The sequence below is a fragment of the Plecotus auritus genome, assembly GCF_963455305.1.
Source record: "Plecotus auritus genome assembly, chromosome: 1".
Lineage (NCBI taxonomy): Eukaryota > Metazoa > Chordata > Mammalia > Chiroptera > Vespertilionidae > Plecotus > Plecotus auritus.
Window position 1 is genome coordinate 29,505,766 of NC_137770.1, and position 20,389 is coordinate 29,526,154.

The window sequence follows — 20,389 nt, forward strand, 5'->3', positions numbered from 1 at the left end:
AAGAAGGGACAGCAGAATGCTGCTCTAGCTTCTATGGTGACAGGTAATAATAGCAGGTGACATGATCATGATCTCTGTGAAGCTGTCTGTTATCTGTTTTTTTGGGTTTCATTTAGCTGTGGCTCACTAAATCGAATTCATGACCCTGGATGGTTTCTGACCCAAGTTTGAGAAACACTGAATTAGGCCATGACTGAGAATAAGTGGAGACATGGTAAGGAAGGGGTTTTGAGGGGTTTGTTATAGCTGCTGGAAATATAGGGTGTCCCAAAGAATGTATACATATTTTGAATGATTATAAAGTCAATGTTTATTAACATACAATTCATTTTTAAAATTTAAAAGCATCTACATAAATGAATAATTTTTTTTGTCAACACCTATTTTCAAACTGATGACCTTTCTGGTCCCGGCACTGCTGATAACACGAAGCAATGGAATCGCAAACACCAAGAATCATTTTGCCTGGCTTGTTGTGACTCAGAGGGTGATTGTCAAGCCCTGAACCAAGAAGTCACCAGTTTGATTCCCAGGTCAGGTACTCAGTCCCCAGTAGGGGGCGTGCAGAAGGCAGCATTTCAATGATGTTTCTTTCTCATTGATGTTTCTATCTCTATCCCTCTCCCTTCCTCTCACTCTAAAAGGCAATAAAAGCGTTTGTTTTTTTAAAGAATAATTTCATTTGGTATTTGTGTGCCCTCAATTTGTCAAGTGTTGCAGGTTTTGCACCACAAACTTTATCTTTTATGTGTCCCCATAAAAAAGTCTAGTGGATAAATTTTCTTTGTTCAAAGCTTAGTCTGGCTTCACCCATTATTTCAAATCAGTTAAACCTGAAAAGGAGTGAAAATTAAGTGAGTTATCAGCTGTTAAAATAATTATACAAGCAGTGTTTGTACTTCAACTGCATTTTCAAACTCTCAGTAGCATTTTAGGATGAATTTTCTGTGTTCAAAACTTAGTCTGGCTGAAAGGAAAGAAATGTCAGTTGAGCTGTCAACTGTTAAAGTGTGTATACATGCTTTTGGGATATCCTGTAGGAGAAAGAATTAATAATCGATACAGAGGATACACTACTTGAAGTGCTGATAATGCTGGAAAGGAAGGGCTTTGGAGTGACACCAGTTCCCATAATTAATGGTAAAGTGAAATTCCTTCAGAGCTTATCTTTGGAGTCATGCAGTAGTGACAAAGACTGATATGTCTCAAAGATTCTTGGCAATAAACTTTTCTATTACCACATCATGTTTCTGATAAAATTTAGTATGGGTTATTTTCTTTATAACATTTTATTGTTAACTAGAGGCCCAATGCACGAAATTCATGCAAGAGTAGGCCTTCTTTCCCCCAGCTGCCAGCACCAGCTTCCCTCTGGCACCTGGGACCCGGGCTTCCTTCCAGCCACCAGCAGGCACCCGGGACCCAGGCTTCCCTTGCAGCTCCAGTTTCATCCGGAAGTCATCTGGAAGGACGTCCGGTCTAATTAGCATATTATGCTTTTGTTATTATAGAAGATAATCCTCTTCCAACAATTCTTACCCATCTTAATATCTCCAGATCTGTAGCAAATACCAAGGATGTCATGGAGAGAGACCTGGAGAGGAAATCTGGTAATTAGGATTTCACCTCTGTCAGAGATGCTTTCTTGAAGAGGTTTCATCTAATATTCTTGGTTTTTGGCCCTAGCCAGCTCAGTGGATAGAATGTCAGCCTGCGGACTGAAAGGTTCCGGGTTCCATTCCAGTCAGAGCACATGCCCAGGTTGCGGGCTTGATCCCCAGTAGGGGGTGTTCAGGAAGCAGCCGATCAAGGATTCTCTCTCATCATTGATGCTTCTATCTCTCTCCCCATTTCTCTTCCTCTCTAAAATCATTAAAAATATATTTTAAAAAATAATAATATTCTTGGTTTTCAGTAGCCATTCATTAGTTCTGAAAAATTACCCACATGTATGCAGGTGTTTTTTTTTAAATAAGGTTTTATTGATTTTAAGGAGAGAGAAACATGGATGTGAGAGAGAATTATTGATCGGCTGCCTCCTACATGCCCCCTACTGGGGATAAAACTCAAAGCCCATGCATGTGCCCTGACCAGCAATCGAACCATGACCTTCTGGTTCATAGGTCGACACTCAACCACTGAGCCACGCCAGCCAGGCAAATTATTGATACTTTTAACTGAAAGTCAGTGAATGAGAAAAATTAGTTTTTGCCTGAGCTAAAATTTATATTTGTAACAGGAGTGATGTCAGTTCACTCAAATTGTGGTTTTTGAACAATTTAACAAATTAATTCTAGGTTTAAATTCCTCAGTCCAACTTTCTCTCGAGAATTTAGCTAACTCACCAGTCATGTAAAAACATAGAATAGAATCTGTATTTGTGCAACCAAGATAAGTGTCTTATGATTGAGAACATAATGCCCTGGGCTGGGTAGAGAGAAGGCTGCTGCCTTCATGTTGTGATGAGAGGCAATTGGGCTGTTTGCCTTGCCCCCAATCAGCAGCCCCACCCCATATCACTCCATCAGCATGGCTGCCTCCTTGGACATTCGTCTGGTCCTTTCTGCAGGTAAGCATGCATTATAAAATAAAAAAAATCTTCATTGGAGGAGGTCTCAAAACTAATGAGTCCCTTAAGTGGGGCTTACTTTGATAGCTAACTTCAAACAGAATGGGGAATAGATAAGATGTCTGCATGAGAAAAGGGGAGATGGAACAAACTGTTTGAATAAAGGGACCAAAAATGGTGGGTTTTGGATGGGGGAGTCCACATACTTGTTGAAGATAGCAGGGTATCAGTTGATTTGGAGTAGAGAGAAAATGTGGGACTTAGAGGTCAGTGTTTTTAATATGGAAATGTTTATGCCAATTTACATGTTTAGAAAATAGTATGTAATAAATCTTTATGTATCTACTATCCAGGTTCAACCATAATTCACCTATGATAAGTCTCATCTGTTTTTCTGGAAACCTACCTTTTTGCCCCCCCCACTTTCCCTTATCCTATATAATAAAAGGCTAATATGCAAATTGTCCCCTCAACCAGGAGTTCAACCAGCAGGCAGGCCAGCCATGTCCCCTCCCCCTGGCCAGGCTGGCCGGACCCCACCCATGCATGAATTCATGCACCGGGCCTCTAATCTACACTAATAAAAGAGAAACATGCAAATTAACCATCACTGTGCTATGGCCACAAGCCACGCCCACCAGTCAATCAGGAGTGAGTATGCAAATTAACCCAACCAAGATGGCGGCCGGCCACGGAGCTGGAGCAAACAGGAGGCTTGGGGTGCCCCAGCAATGGAGGAAGCCAAGCTTCCTGCCCGCCCTGGCTGGCCCTGGCCTCCGCTCAATACTACAAAGTTTCAATTATAGAAGATAAATAAATCCTAGACACTTGCTTCCAGCCAGCCCTGGCCTCTTCTCAAGGAGGCGGTGAAAAAAAAAAAAAAGAAAGAAAGAAAAAAAGGAGGGGCTGGGATCTTGGGTCACCGAGGGGTGATCAGGCCAGGATGGGATGGCAGGGGCTGTTGGGGGTAAGCAGACCAGCAGGGGGGCCAGTTGGGGGTGAGCAGGACAGCAGGGGAGGGGGCAGTTTGGAGTGAGCAGGCCAGCAGGGGGGCAGTTGGGGGTGAGCAGGCCAGTGGGGAGGGAAAGTGGGGGCGAGCAGGTCAGCAGGGGGGGCAGTTGGGGGTGAGCAGGCTGGCGTGGGGGGGGGATTTGGGATTGAGCAGGCTGGCAGGCAGAGTGGTTAGGGGCAATCAGGCAGGCAGGTGAGCAGCTGGAGCCAGCATCATCCCGGATTGTGAGAGGGATGTCTGACTGCTGGTTTAGGCCTGATCCCTGTAAAACGGCAGTAGGACATCCTTTGAGGGGGTCCCAGATTGGAGAGGGTGCAGGCTGGGCTGAGAACACCCTCCCCCCCCCCATGCACGAATTTCGTGCACCGGGCCACTAGTATATAAATAAGAGCAATTTCAGGTAATTTATTGATTCAAGCCTTGTCCCAATTGAAGAATCACTTTTACCTCACTTTCTTCTTTCTCCCTCTCTATCCCACTCTCCCTCCCCTCCCCACCCCATTTTAGCTCTATTTTCAACTTGCAGCACTGCAGCTCTGAGGGTCCAACTTTCCCAAGACACACATCTGTAAAGGTCAGCCCTGCACCCTGAGCAGCTCAAGGGAGGAACTGTACCAGCAGTGCCTCATGCCTCAGCCTTTCTCTGCCCTGGACCAATGGCTCCATAATGGCTTTGGGTGAGGCCCTGGTGCACATCAAGGTCACTCTTCTGCTGTTTTGGTTTGGGGTGTCTCTGTCCATTTCTGGCCACTCTCAGGCCAGGCCCTCTCTGCGCTTCTCCAGAGAAGTCGTGATCCCCTTGAAGGTGACCAGCAGGGACCGAGATGCTAAGGCTCTGGGCTGGCTCTCTTACAGCCTGCAGTTCGGGGGCCAGAGACACATTGTCCACATGAGGGTCAAGAAGTTCCTGGTTTCCAGACACCTACCAGTGTTCACCTACACAGACCAGCATGCCCTCCAGGAGGATCAGCCTTTTGTTCCTGATGACTGCTACTACCATGGTTATGTGCAGGGGGTCCCAGGGTCCCTGGTTGCCCTCAGTACCTGTTCTGGAGGTTTTCGAGGAATACTACAGATAAATGACCTTGCTTATGAAGTTGAGCCCATCAGGCACTCTACCACATTTGAACACCTGGTGTATAAGATAGATAATGATGATATACAGTTCCCACCTATGAGATGTGGCTTGACAGAAGAGAAAATAGCACGCCAATTGGAGTTGCAAGAGTTGCCTAAGTCCACTCTGATGCAAAGTTCTTATGTGAACTGGTGGACTCACTTGCGATTTCTTGAGTTGGCATTAGTTGTGGACCACTTTCGATACGTTTTCTCTGGAAGTAATGTGTCATTAGTGCAGCGTGAACTACTTAGTGTTGTCAATGTGATAGGTATCTTCTATAGCCCTTTCAAGCTTAATGTAATTTTGACCGGAATTGAGATCTGGAATCAACGAAACCTAGTTTCCACTGATGACATAGACCAGCTTCTGGAAGACTTTTCTCTCTGGAAGTTTACCCATCTTGATGGCCGACTGCATCATGATGATGTCCATCTTGTCATAAAAAAAAAGTTTGGTGATAAGCTTGGTCTTGCCTACGTTGGAGGACTATGCCGGAAGCCTTTTAATAGTGGAATTGTTGTTTTCCAGGACCACAATGTGTACTCTTTTGCACTTACTGTGACCCATGAGCTTGGTCATACTATGGGTATGCATCATGACACTGCATGGTGTGTGTGTGGTTTCAGGTGGTGCATAATGTCAGCCTTGAAACGGCCAACAGTTAAATTCAGCAACTGCAGTTATGCCCAGTATTGGGACAATACAATCCGTGCTGGTTCATGTATTTACCCTCCTCCATATCCAGGGAATATTTTTAGGTTACAGTATTGTGGGAACCTAGTTGTTGAAGGAAGAGAGGAGTGTGACTGTGGATCTATAAAGCAGTGTGAACAAGATCCCTGTTGTCTGTTGAACTGCACTCTGAGCCCTGGTTCTGCGTGTGCTTTTGGGCTGTGTTGTAAAGACTGCCAGTTCATGCCATCAGGGGCTTTGTGCAGACCACAGATCAGTGAATGTGACCTTCCAGAGTGGTGCAATGGGACATCCCACCAGTGCCCAGAAGATGGATATGTGCAGGATGGGATTCCCTGTGGTGACAATGCCTACTGCTATAAAAAGAGTTGTAATAGCCATGACAAACAGTGCAGGGAGATTTTTGGTGAAGATGCAGAGAGTGCATCTCAGGAGTGCTACAAAGAAATCAACTCCCAGGGAAGCCGTTTTGGCCACTGTGGTCTAAATAGCACGACATACCTAAAATGTAATACCTCAGATATCTTCTGCGGGAGAGTTCAGTGTGAAAAAGTGTCAGTTATTCCTAACCTGACAGAACATACTACAGTACATCAGCTTCAGATCGATTTCACCAGTTGCTGGGGCACTGATTACCATTTAGGGATAACCACACCTGATATTGGTCTAGTAAAAGATGGCTCAGTGTGTGGTCCAGGAAAGATATGCATCCACCAGAAATGTGTCGATATGCCTCTTGTATCGCAAGACTGTCAGACTGAGACCTGCCACATGAGGGGAGTCTGCAATAATAAACAGCATTGCCACTGCAGCCAAGAGTGGGCACCTCCCAACTGCACGCAAAGAGGCAATGGAGGTAGTATTGATAGCGGCCCACCTCCTTCTAAGAAAGAAGAACCACAGGCCAAGTTGTCTTACCTTTTTTTATTGTGGCTTATTCCTTTGATTGCTTTATTTTTGTGTTGCTTCCTTCTGCTTTTTATGAAAATGAAAAGAAAAAAGGAAGAAGAGGTAGAAAAAGAAAAAGGAGAAGAAAAAGAAAAAGAAGAAGAAAAAGAAGAAGAAAAGGAAAAAGAAAAAGAAGAAGAAGAAGTGGAAGAAGAAGAAGCAGAAAAAGAGGAACCTGAGAAAGAAGAGGAACAATAAGGCTCCTGCTTCATTTAAAAAATCTCTAGTTTTTTAATAGTAGAGAAACATGTCTACTATTTAAAGAAAAAATTTAAGGATCTCTCATGTCTGGATTATATTATCCTGAAGGATTCCCAGCACGTTCTTACTTCCTCTTCAGTGTTTCAAGCCATATTAAAAGTTCATTTTTTTTTTTCCTGGAAGTCGTCTCTTATTTTTTCAAAGAGAATTTTATAGGAATTTATTTGAGCCCTGGCTGGTGTGACTCAGTTGGTTGGGTGTCATCCGTGCACTGAGAGGTCACCTTTTGGATTCCTGGTCAGGGCGCATGGACGGGTTGCGGGCTCGATCCCCAGTAGGGGGCATGAAGGAGGCAGCCAATCAATGTTTCTCTCTCACATAGATGTTTCTCTCCCTCTCCTTTCCTCTCTCTGTAATATCAATAAAAACATATTTTTTAGAAAGAATGTATTTGAGTCAAATTGACAACATACTGGGGAGCAAGATCTCAAATGCTCCATGGAAGTCGCCTCTTTCTGTATCCTGAATGAAGGGACACAGGTCTAAACCTTCCCCCGCCTTTGCATTGTAAGTACTGTCTGGGAAGTGCCACTATATACCTCATTTCTGTGTTTGCCAGCTCTCTTCCAGGTAGCTATGCCAAAGCGGGGCAGTAGAAGTAGCCTGGAATGAAGGATGAGGGGAGAAGGAGTTGACTTTCCTGTGTGCTAAAAGTTACACTTAGTGTCCTTTTGGCTGGGGCCATTCACTCTGGTTGCCATGTTCGGTTTGGGATTCCAGTTTTGTTGGCTTTGTTACAACCATCCTCATCCTTCCTTAGAAGCACCAGCACCAGTTGGCCACGGACACCCTCAGAGTTGTGATTTCAGTGCTGGGGTTAGCAAGGTGATCCTCCTTTGAGTTCCTGAAGCGTGAGCGCTAGCTGGTCACTTGCCCTCCTTAAAGGGTCTTGGTCCCTGCTCTGCAGAGGAGCTCCTTTAATACGCTCAACTTTTCTTTGTTCCCCTGGCCCTAGAGCTTTGTCAGTAATTACTTCCTTGTGATAGTTGGAGTTCTCCAGAAGCAGACCCCGAATTGGAGTTTAGAATGCAAGATGTTTCTGAGGGATGAACACCTGGAAAGGAAAGCGCTGTGGGATGAAAACAGTTTTGCAGACAGAGAAACCGAATTATTTTGTAGGCCTGAACAAGCCTTGGCCAACCTGGATGAGCACTAGGGACCAAATATTTCCTGTCCGATTTTTCTTGCTTTGGGCTGCATTGGCAGGGCCTTCATCCCCAGTTATATATGGAATGTAGGTGCTGGTGGTTCTGGACCTCACTTACACTGCCCATTCCCTATGATCGTTTCCTTGAAGTTATAAATAAGGTTTAATGAGGGTAAGACCTCTGATTCCTGACAATCCAGTACTTTTGTTTTCTCAAAAATATTTGAAAGAATTAACTGTTGAAATCCTTTGTGAATCTGTGATTTCAGATTCAATCCCTTTAACAGAGGTAGAACTATCCCGTTTTTTAAATCTTGTGTCAATTTTGGTGAATTATGTTTTTCAAGGCATTTCCCCCCTTATTTTTCTCAAGTTTATTAACATAAAGTGTTCATAATACCTTTTCTTTTTCCTTTTTATATTTATATGAACTCTAATAATGTCTCCTTATTCCTTCCTTCCTGATACTGACAATTTCTCAATTTTGTTCTTGATCAATTTTCTATATGCCTGTGTTCCTATACAGTTAGGATTATTAGGTTTTCTTTCTTTTTTTAAAAAATTATTGTTTAAAGTATTACATATGTCTCCTTTTTCCCCATTGACCTTTCCCCGGCCACTCTCACCACCGCCCCCCCCAGCACATGCCCTTACCCCCCTAGTGTCTGTGTCCATTGTTTATGCTTATATGCATGCATACAAGTCCTTTGGTTGATCACTTACCCCCATCCCCTCTCCTGCCTTCCCTCTGAGGTTTGACGGTCTTAGATGCTTCTCTGTGTCTGGATCTATTTTTGTTCATCAGTTTATGTTGTTCATTATATTCCACAAATGAGTGAGATCATGTGATATTTATCTTTCTCTGACTAGCTTATTTCACTTAGCATAATGCTCTCCAGGTCCATCCATGCTGTTGTGAATGGTAAGAATTCCTTCCTTTTTAAAGCAGCATAGTATTCCATTGTGTAGATATACCAGTTTTTTCATCCATTCATCTGCTGATGGGCACTTAGGCTGTTTCCAAATCTTAACTATTGTAAATTGTGCTGCTATGAATATAGGGGTGCATATATCCTTTCTGATTGGTGTTTCTGATTTCTTGGGCTATATACCTAGAAGTGGGATTCCTGGTTCAAATGGGTGTTCCATTATTAATTTTTTTAGGAAACTCCATACTGTTTTTCACAGTGGTTGCACCAGTCTGCATTCCCACCAGCAGCGCACAAGGGTTCCTTTTTCTCCACATCCTCACCAGCACTTGTTGTTTATTGATTTGTTGATGATAGCCATTCTGACAGGTGTGAAATGGTACCTCATTGTTGTTTTGATTTGCATCTCTCGGATGATTAGTGACTTTGAGCATGTTTTCATGTCTCTTGGCCTTCTGTATGTCCACTTTCAAAAAGTGTCTATTTGGGTCCTTTGCCCATTTTTTGATTGGATTGTTTATCTTTTTTTGTTAAGATGTATGAGTTCCCTATAAATTTTGGAGATTAGACCCTTATTGGATATATTGGTAACATTGCCAAATATGTTCTCCCATGCAGTGGGCTTTCTTGTTTTATTTTTTTATGGTTTCTTTTGCTATGCAGAAGCTTTTTATTTTGATGTAGTCCCATTTATTTTCTCCTTAGTTTCCATTGTCCTAGGAGCTGTGTTGGTAAAGATATTGCTATGACATATGTCTGATAGTTTGGGATTGCTGGTTTTCTTGATGGTCTCTTCTAGTGAAGTTACTATATCTACCGTGTTTCCCCGAAAATAAGACAGTGTCTTATATTAATTTTTGCCCCCAAAGACACGCTAGGTCTTATTTTCAGGGGATGTCTTATTTTTCCATGAAGAAGAATACGGTACACATTTATTGTTAAATGAAAATAAAGGAAATTTATTACCTGTATACGGTACGGTAGTACAGTAGTTGTCAACACAAACCAGACAAACTGTAAATCCTACAGTATCAAGAATTTACTCATTTATGTCATCATCTTCTGGAACATCATCATAACAATCCAATTCCTGAATTTCCTGGTGAATTTCTTGTGACTCCATTTCTTTCAGAATCAGTGGACCAAATCTCTCATGTTTAGCAATAGCACTGTCTTTAAATGAGTACTTCTTGTCAAGGTAGCCTGCTCGCAGTGCATTTGCAATGCAACTGTCAGTGATTTTCTCCTATGAATTCTTCACCCAAGTCACAACTTCTTGCAGTTTAGGTTTCACAAAGTTTCCACGCTGATTTCTCTCCATTCTATTTTCAATGTAGTCATTAATTTCCATGCGCAAATTGTCTTTGAATGGCTTGTTTATTGCAATAGCAAGAGTCTGGAGATAGGCTGTCATTCCTGCGGGAATCATTATCTGATCTATTTTTCTTTCGTGAAGAAATATCTTCATGTCTTTAGCGCGGTGAGTGCTGGGTGCATCCCAGACTAGCAGACCTCTTTGGCTCCCTCGCATAACAAGCGGCAGCATTAAATCAACTCACTTCCTTATAACTGCTTGTGTGGCCCAGGCTTTTTCAGTTTCAGGAATAAAAACGCCCAAAACACGTTCAATCTTTTCCTTCTTGCCCTTAGAAATGATTAAAGGTGGGATTTTAGTGCCATCCAGACGAATTGCCAAAATACAGGAAACATGTGCACTTTCGTAAGCCGTGGAGGGAATGTTCAATTGTTGTTTGAGATGATTGGCCCATAAACACTGCAGTTTCATCCATAGCAATCATGTTGGAAAGATTGTATTTAGAGAAGTCAGCATCATCAATAAAGGACTTGAATGCAAGTGCTCGCTTGATAACTTGAGTATCTTCCAACCTAAACAATGTTGTAGATCTTCTTAAAGACAGTTCACTTCACTGAAGGAAATTATCCAGCCAGTGTTGTGATGCTTTGAAGTCTTCGGGGGCTATGTCAAACTGTGGTGCCATTGCAAGGGCAAATTCTTGAATCTGAGCCCTATTCACAACCAAAGCCTTTGCTCTCCTGTCAACAACCCATTCACAGATCAGGTCTTCCAGCTCGGAAAATAATGGTTGCCGACCTGATCCACACTTGCGCTTTTTAGCATTTCCCTTGTCCACTTGTTCAATGAGGTTACCATACTCTGCTCGCCATTTTTGGACCAATCGGATACTCAACATCTTCTCTTTGCAGAAAGCAGTAAGATTTTGGCCCCAAGAGTCTTCCACGATTCCTTTCTTGTACTCCATGGAGTAGCTTTTTCTTTTTGCGCTCATTTCTAGGGGTAAAAAAAAAGGAATTGGGGTATCAAGGTGGGGGGAGGGGGATCACTCAAAATGACACAGGGGGGATCAGAGGGGGGAATCAAAATGGCACAGGAGAATCAGGGGGGGGATTACCATTTTAGTAACCCCTTTTGATCCTCCTGTGTCATTTTTATTGCCCCCTCTGATCCTCCTGTGTCATTTTAAGTGATCCCCCTCCCCCCACCCCTGTGCCACTGAACACCTTCACCAGACATCCCCTCTACCCCTTTATCAGACATTTACCCCCTAGGGCCTGCCTGGGGACTGTCACTGGGCTTGCTGGGGCCTGGATCTGGGCTGGAGCAGGGTCTGCCACTGCCTGAGAACCTTCAGTCATCATGAAGGCGGCCACGAGCATCAGGTAGTGTCACCAGAGACAGACCAGCACTCACCACCTTCGCCGCGTCCCATCCGCTCTAATCCTCCTGTTCTTCTACACGCATCTGCGAAAGTCTCCTCCTCTCTCCCGCCCCACGCTCACTGCTCACTCCGGCCTCCGCTCCGCCTCCACACAGCAGTGACGTCAGGACTCCGCGTAACATCACTGGTTGCTAGACGCCAGTCGGGGCGGCCCTAGCGACCAGTTTATGGTAAATTAATTTTCATTCTGAGACAGAGCCTGGGGACCTTATTTTCGGGGGATGCCTTATATTTCACTCAGAAGGAAACCTGTGAGTAGGTCTTATTTTCGGAGGATGTTTTATTTTCGGGGAAACACGGTAGCACAGTGCACATGACTAGAATTTCTACTTATGTAAGTTGATGATAATTCACTGTCACTCACAAAGACCCATTTGATTCTTTGCTGTAGAAATACTATTGAATTAAATGGGAATAGGATGTGGATCACCACCTGCAAGCATTAAGTGGTGGCATTAATCTCTGCTGCTTCATTCGTGATATGTTAGTGTTTCTGTTTTACTATAGAGATAGGAGGGTATGGAGGAAATATTTAGGGTTTCTCACTTGGTCTTTGCTATCATAAGTTACTTCACAGGTCAAAGAACCATTATGAGGGCCCTGTCATCTTCTGAATTTATTTACTTGGGAGCCAGGGAAGTTACCAAAGTGTGGGTTCACAGACCTAGTGAACTCATTGTGAGATGCCCTGGGATCAGGATTTTCTTTATTAACATAGTCTCCTTCATGGGGCATTTTGTGGTGTGTCTGTCGGGTCAGACCTTGCATCCGATAGTCTTCAAAAGATAGGCCCCTTTCTCCCATACATGAATATCCATTTGGGGAATAAGTACCTTTGGGAAACAAGAACCAGTTGGGGGAAACAAGGTAAGGGTTATTTATTGCATATATTTGTGGTGACATTGCATGGTGTTTCCTGAAAGGTACCTGGTTTTTCCTTCCATTGGAAATGGCTCATTCATTGATCTGACTCAGGATTTGAAAACTGGACAAAAGATGCCCACTGCAGAAGTTGGCATCAGTATGTTTATCACCAGCTCTTGATCTTTTTTTGTTGTATAATGCAATAAATGCCCACATTGTCTGCCCCTCCTATATCACCCCTAGGAGAACCAAAATCTATTATACATGGCCTCAGATATACTTAGGTCAGGGCCCAGATTTCGTCATTCTAGTCTTATTGCCAATTACAGTAATTATACCACTTTGTTTCTAATAGTTAAGGACTAACACCATTTTTTTTTTTAACTATTCTGTAATCTATAACCTTCACTGGCACTACGGAGCCCAGTTCTATAGCACCCGGTCCTGTTATCAACCCAGGCCTACAGAGACAGCCACCATTGAGGTCCCAGTGCTGACTGCTTTCCTCTGACTGGCATGTGCATTTCTTACTGCTTGAGTCAAGACATTCCTCTGGGACCTCCAGGGAAATTGTGTCAGCGGTGGTTTCTCTGGCCTTTTGTAAGAAATTCATTCTAACACACCTTCTTCCCTAAATAGTCTGACCCCCATATTCACTTCTCTGCCAAAGTAGTTCTAGCATCTCTACCTCAATTATTATAGTCCACCAACATTTCCAAGCCTCAAAAATACAATTCCAGCATGGCCGGCGTGGCTCAGTTATTGAACATCGACCTATGAACCAGAAGGTCATTGATGTTTTTTTCTCTCTCTTCCTCTCCCTTCCTCTCTGAAATCAATAAAAATATATTTATATTTAAAAAAAAGAAAGAAAAACTTCTACAGAGACTTCACTGTTTCTGACTCGGTGACACAGCCTTGAAACCTAGGTCTTCACAGAGAGTGAATTTGTTTAAAAAATGAATAAAAATAAAATAAAATAAGGGGTTCTCAGGATTTAACATTCTTGCAGATACCCAGAGCTGATTCTAACGTGCTGCTGGAATTATTGCATTTTAAAATATTTTTCTATTTACTTCAGAGAGGAAGGGAGAGGAAAAGAGATATAGAAACATGATTGGCTGCCTGCTGCACACCCTCCACTAGGATTGAGCCCGCAACCCAGGCCTGTGCCCTGACCAGGAATCGAACCTGGGACCTTCAGTCTGCAGGCCAACGCTCTATCCACTGAGCCAAAGCGGCTAGGGCTGAGTGCCCCCTTATTTAAAAGCTTTCCCTTGTATAATCTTATATTCTATTTCTCCTGAAACAATATCCTCAGCATTTGTTCCTATACATTCCTGGTTCCCAAAGCTCTCTTGACCGGTGATCTACTTCTTTTCATACTAAGAACTGTACTGACCCTAGTTATTGGTCTGGGTGCAATGAGGGAAAGTTAAGAACAGAAATTTAGGAGGATAAGCATGATCTTTGGTGGAACATGGTCTCCAGGCAATGAGATGCTGTGCTCTTCCAGAAAAGGGTAAGGAGTGAGTTCTGCTGGCCCAGGGTGTTCATGAGAATCTCAGGATTCAAATTTTCAGATGCATCCACTCCAATGTCATCCTAAATCTCAGGATGGCATTTCTTCCTTAATAGGATTTTTACATAGGAAACATACCAGAGTTCTAAATCCAGTAATCCTTATAAATCTGCATATTGATGACAAATCTTGGGTATTATTTTCAACACAGTCTATAGAATGAGATTCTCTTCAACATTGTCATAGAGGTCTTAGGACTTTCACACCCTGTCTGAGTTATTTGAACTAAGCCTGTCATTTTCGTTCTTCATGGTTTCTTCACCAGTTAACTAACTTCATAATCTTCATACTTCTAATTCAAACACGAGAGCTGTTGTATAAGCCAGGGCACCACTTCCATCTGTGCCTCATCTTAACATACCACAAGTGAGAGTCTTAGTTCCTGGTGTTGCAGCACACCAGTTGTTACAAATCCACTGGCTGCAACTGTGAGTCCTAGTGGCCTTCTGACAGATGAGCAATCCAGTTCGAGAATCTCACATCCTATGGATCTGCCTTTTAAAGAACACTTCTGATACTAGCTATGCCGGACCCTGAGTCCACGAGATAAAAATTTGAGTGTGAGTAGTTTATTTGAGATACAGTCCCAAGATGTGAGTGCATGGTGAAGGAGTGGAAAACAGAGACAGGAAAGGGTTAAAAGCAATTCAAGCATACATGGGTGACCATGTGAGCAACCAGGACAGAATTCTACTACGGCCTTTCTGAGAGACATTGTCAGACACCTCACAATTATCCTATGAGGTTTTGGGGGGCTGTGAGGTATATTTACAAAATATCTCTTATTGGTTAACAGTTACTTCCAGATGTATTAACTTCCTCTTGCTTCCAGCCTGCTCCTGAATGGGCCAAGTACACTCCTGTAAAGTAAAAAGGTATTAGTGTATATAGGAATTGTCGCCAGTACAACAGGAGATAGATTTGCATTTAATCCTTGCCCTAGCATCTGTTTTCTAGGGAATCTGAATACAGTAGATGTTTATGGTCCACCCTACATGCCCTGGCAGCTACAGTAGACAATGTCCATCTCTGACAGTTTCCTACTTTAAGTGTTGTATCTCACTTCTTTTCCTGATAGCTTTCTCCTGCACCATGGAGGAGTATTCTGAGGTTTGTTTCACATGGCTTCTTATTGAGTCCTCAGGGGGATAGCTCCAGTAGTTCACAGTGGGAACTTGCTCATTAATATGCTCTTTTTGTGCTTCCAAATAAACTAGCTCAACCTAAATCCTGGTCTTGCATTTACTTTTTGGGGAATCCAAATAAAATAGCAGGTAAGACTCTATGTTTGCAATAGGAGGTTAATTCTACAAAATTATAAAAATACTAGAGGCCCAGTGCATGAAATTCATGCAGAGGGAGGGGGGAATCCCCTCAGCCCGGCCTCCATGCTCTTGCAATCTGGGATCCCTCAGGGGATGTCCGACTGCAGTTTAGGCCCGATCCCAGCAGTCAGACATCCCTCCCGCAATTTGGGACCACTGGCTCCTAACCGCTTGCCTGCCTGCCTGCCTGATCACCCCTGACCACTCTGCCTGCCTGTCCAATCTCCCCTAACCACTCTGCCTGCCTGCCTGATTGCCCCTTACTGCTCACCTGCCTGCTTGATTGCCCCTAACCACCTCTGCCTCAGCTCCCGCCACCGTGGCTTTGTCTGGAAGGACGTCCGGAATGAGGTCCGGAAGGTTGTTTGGCTGTCAGGTCTAATTAGCATATTATGCTTTTATTATTATAGATTTTTAAAATATATAAATCCTAGTAAATTTAAAAGAATTATTTAATTGATAAATTTGACTATCATCAAATGTAACTTTTTTTTTTTAACAAAAATAAAACAACTTCAAAAGACAGTAAACTGGAATAGCTGCCTTTTGTCTCCAGATGGCCATATACACTTAAAACATGTGGGTCTTCTCCAAGTTTAATCATATTATATTATTGATTCATGCTTCCCTGTTTCTATGGCTCAACTACATGTCCCTTCTTTCTATCCCTGGCTGGTAGGTTGTTAGACATTCTCCTCGTATATTCCTAGAGTACATCAAAGGGATGACCACAAAGTGACAGAAGCATATAAGTAGAACACATAACGTTTCACAAGGAAATGCCTTTCCAAAGGTATGATGTTTAACCTCTATTGAGAGAAAAATAGGAGTTTTCCAGGGCCTGGGTAGGGATGGTGGGTGGGGGAGGGTGGTAAACAGAATTTTTGGAATGAGAATTGCATGTACAGATGTGCAGACACACAACACAGCCAAGAATATTCAGAACAGAAAATAGAGGGTGCAAAGTGTGCAAAACATAATGGAAAATGATATCAAAAAGATCATTTGACTCAATTTACAAAGACTATCATTTAGAAGTTATCTAGATTATATATACAGGGTACCTGATTAGATATGTATTTTCAAGAGACAAGATTTCCAAAAGCATTGAAAACAGAATGGGGAGAAGACAAATTTGGGACAAAGAGACTGGTGAAAGGTAAGAACCAAAGCCAGCATTATAAACACACTATTTTAAATATTCAATGTCCAGTTTTGAGCAGGACTTTCAGTGGTTTTAAAAACAGGAGCAAGTTTTATTTTTAATTTTCCAAATTAATATAATTGATAATCCATTTATACTATTTCTTTCAAATATTTATTGTATATAAAGCACTGTTCTATATATTGGGATAAAACAGTGTGCAAAAACAGATATAAACAACCCTGCCCTCCCCGAGATCATGTTCTGGTATTCAAAGAAAATATGCCAAATCACCAAATGAAGGCAAAGAAAGCAGACAGACTTGGTTAGAAAACGCAGAGGGTACAGGGCCAGGAGGTTTATTAAACAATAATTTGTTTATACTTTAACAGGAATTTCTTTTTGTTACCAAATAGACCCAAGAGTTTGGGTGGGACAAGCAATAGTATCCTCTTTCTTTTCAGATTTTGGAGCAGAATGTTAGAAATTTTAAGTAATTTTCCCAACTTCATCACATCTCTTTTGACAATAGGAGGCACTGTCACTACAGGGAATCCAGGCCTGGGCATTTCCATCTTCTGGGCATTGATGGGATGTTCCATCGCACCACTCTGGAAGGTCATATTCATTGACCTGGTTTCTACAGAATTCTGTTGATGGCATGAACTTGCAGTCTCAACTTGTTCTATGCTTATCCTTGGGAAAACACTTCCAAGATTCCAAATTTCAATCCAAATCCAAATCACATAAGTACCCCACTGCGGATAAATGGTATTCACTATGCTGACAACAAGAAATATATCCTCTTTACCTCTGAGAAATTACTTTGGGAATAAATGGAGAGGCAAGACTCACCCATGGGTCTTCAGATGTCTGTCTCCTGGCTTTCCCATGAGTCATATGTGCACTCAAGAAACACAAAGAGTACCAACTCAGAGGGAAACTGGGGCTTTATTTGCTCTTTACACAATGAATAGTAGTTAGGAAGGTGTTGGGAATTACCTTTTCTTGATGGCAATGTTTCTGATATTGACCTGTTATAAAGGAAAGTCTCTTCATTTTTTTTTTGTGAACTGTCAGAAATGTGCTTCAGGCATGTAACATTTCTATCTCCAAGAAACTAAAACTTTATGATGCATAAGATATTAAATTAGAGGCATTTTCTTAATCTGAAGGGTGAGCCTTGGTCTTCTAGGGACCCAAACGTTTTTGGAGATATATAAATACAGTAATCGACAATAGGAGCAAAACAGACAAACTAAGCCCCGTAACTAGAAAGAATACTTTTCTGGCAGATGCTGGGCCGCTGTCAACACTACCTCCATAGCCTCTGTGCAGGCAGTAGGGCGGGGACCACCCATAGCCACAGTGGCAGTGATGTTTGTTATTGCAGATTCCCTTCATGTTGCAGGTCTCAGGCAGGCAGACTTGTGATAGGAGAGGGAGACTGACACACTTCTTCTGTATGCAGATCTTTCTTGAACCACACATGGTGCCATCTTTCACTTCACCAATATCAGGTGTGTTTATCCCTAAATGATGACCGACACCCCAGCAGGTGACACCATTGATATGAGTGTGCTGCAAAGCAGAGTGATCTCTTAGATGGGGAATGTTTCTTACATTCTCACATTGAACTCTCCCGCAGAAGATATCTGAGGTATTACATTTTAGGTATGTCGTGCTATTTAGACCACAGTGGCCAAAACGGCTTCCCTGGGAGTTGATTTCTTTGTAGCACTCCTGAGATGCACTCTCTGCATCTTCACCAAAAATCTCCCTGCACTGTTTGTCATGGCTATTACAACTCTTTTTATAGCAGTAGGCATTGTCACCACAGGGAATCCCATCCTGCACATATCCATCTTCTGGGCACTGGTGGGATGTCCCATTGCACCACTCTGGAAGGTCACATTCACTGATCTGTGGTCTGCACAAAGCCCCTGATGGCATGAACTGGCAGTCTTTGCAACACAGCCCAAAAGCACACGCAGAACCAGGGCTCAGAGTGCAGTTCAACAGACAACAGGGATCTTGTTCACACTGCTTTATAGATCCACAGTCACACTCCTCTCCTTCTTCAACCACATCATTTCCACAGCGCTTCAGCATAAGCATTTCCCCTGTACTTGGAAGATTGTGCAGACATGATCCCTGGTTTAAAGTGGTCTTTGTAAAAGCTGCATAACTACAGTTGGTGAATCTCTCTGCTGGCATTCTAATAGCACTCATGATGCAACCACTTTGCCCACACCAGCAGAATTCTTGATCATGCTGCATACCCAAAGTATGGCCTAACTCATGGGCCACGGTGAGGGCAAAAAGAGACCAGGGGTCTTCTTGGAAATTATTAACTGCACAGTCAATAGGAGGACGACATATTCCTGCAACATAGGCTATACCAAGTGTACTTATAAGTGAATTTTTAATAAAAATATGGGCAGCATCACACTGTAGCCTCGAAAGACTGATTTGTTTCCACTGAGCAAAATCCTCCAGAACCTGTTCTATGCTTATCATTGAGAAAACATTTTCATGATTCCAAATCTCAATCGCAATCAAAATCACATAGGTATCCAACTGCTGATAAATGGAATCCACTATGTTAATAACAAGATATACATCCTCCTGCACCTTTGAGAAGTTACTTTGGGAGTAAATGAAGAAATTTTGATCTACCACCACAACCAGCTCCAGAAACCATGAGTGGGCCCACCAGTTATCAGTTGAATTTTGTTTCAGAGTTGTTTTCTCAGCCTCTTCTAATCCCAGTTGTTGGTGTGCTACATCCTTCTTTGTCAAGCCACATCTCATAGGTGGGAACTGTATATCATCATTATCTATCTTATACACCAGGTGTTCAAATGTGGTAGAGTGCCTGATGGGCTCAATTTCATAAGCAAGGTCATTTATCTGTAGTATTCCTCGAAAACCTCCAGAACAGGTACTGAGGGCAACCAGGGACCCTGGGACCCCCTGCACATAACCATGGTAGTAGCAGTCATCAGGAACAAAAGGCTGATCCTCCTGGAGGGCATGCTGATCTGTGTAGGTGAACACTGGTAGGTGTCTGGAAACCAGGAACTTCTTGACCCTCATGTGGATAATGTGTCTCCAGCCCCCAAACTGAATGCTATAGGAGAGCCAGCCCGGAACCTGTGAACCTCTGCCCTTGCTTGTCACCTTCAGGGGGACCACCACTTCTGGGGAGCTGAGGTGTTGAGAAAGCCTAGCCTGGGAGAAGCCAGAAGGGGATAGAAACACCCCAAGCCAGAGCAGCAGGATAACAGTTCTCATGGACACCCTGGCATCCGCAGCCTCCATTATGGAGCTGCCATTACGGAGTCATCTATCCAGACAGAAAGAGTGTGAGGCACTGCGGGTCTGGCTCCTGCCTCTGAGCTGGTCGTTGTGTAGAGCTGACCTTTAAGGATCTGATTCCTGGCAGAGCTTCAGTGCTGAAATTGAAAATAAAAAGAAGGAAAGTGGGAGAGAGAAAGAATTGAATGGTGAAAAGTGATTGATGAATCATGAAAATGCTTTAGATTTGCTTCCAATAAATGGTGGTGGAAAGTTGGGGGTTATAGATAACACAGAATTGGCCATATGTTGATAGTTGTTGTAGTTGGATGATAGGCACGTGGGTTTTAATTTAATCTGATTAGGCTTGTGTAGGAGAAATGGAAATGAAGATGCCTGACCCACTACCAATGATCTGCTGGACTCTGAATTAATCCCTAGTCAATACTTCTTTTACTCTGATTCAAATCCTTCTATGTCATCTGTCCATACAGCTTCCCTTATGATTTCTGCTGTATTTTTTTGATGGCAAAAAGCGGGAGAAAGAGGGGGAAAGAGAACCAAAATGAATCCTAAACCTCTTCACAGAGCTCCTTTATATATACTTATCATATTAAACTTGAGCTTTCCCTAAAGCTCACTTTAGAGAAATCCAATTCTCAGAAGCCCTATATACCTCATGGTCCAGAGCCTGGGCTCCTATTCTCCCCATGAAGTCATTTCCAAACTATTCATC

At 42.8% G+C, this 20,389-nt stretch overlaps 2 protein-coding genes across 2 annotated transcripts; one reads left to right on the forward strand and one right to left on the reverse strand.

The window, feature by feature from the left end:
• Positions 1 to 4,236: 4,236 nt before the first annotated feature.
• On the forward strand, positions 4,237 to 7,215 carry LOC308257367 (disintegrin and metalloproteinase domain-containing protein 20-like; the record flags this gene model as incomplete). Its single annotated transcript, XM_080686866.1, has 2 exons — positions 4,237 to 6,405; positions 7,174 to 7,215. The coding sequence occupies exons 1-2, from the start codon at positions 4,249 to 4,251 to the stop codon at positions 7,213 to 7,215; spliced, it is 2,199 nt and encodes a 732-aa protein (XP_080542992.1). The 5' UTR covers positions 4,237 to 4,248.
• A 10,329-nt stretch (positions 7,216 to 17,544) lies between these two features.
• On the reverse strand, positions 17,545 to 19,677 carry LOC308244493 (disintegrin and metalloproteinase domain-containing protein 21-like; the record flags this gene model as incomplete). Its single annotated transcript, XM_080660546.1, has 1 exon — positions 17,545 to 19,677. The coding sequence occupies one exon, from the start codon at positions 19,675 to 19,677 to the stop codon at positions 17,545 to 17,547; it is 2,133 nt and encodes a 710-aa protein (XP_080516672.1).
• Positions 19,678 to 20,389: the final 712 nt, after the last annotated feature.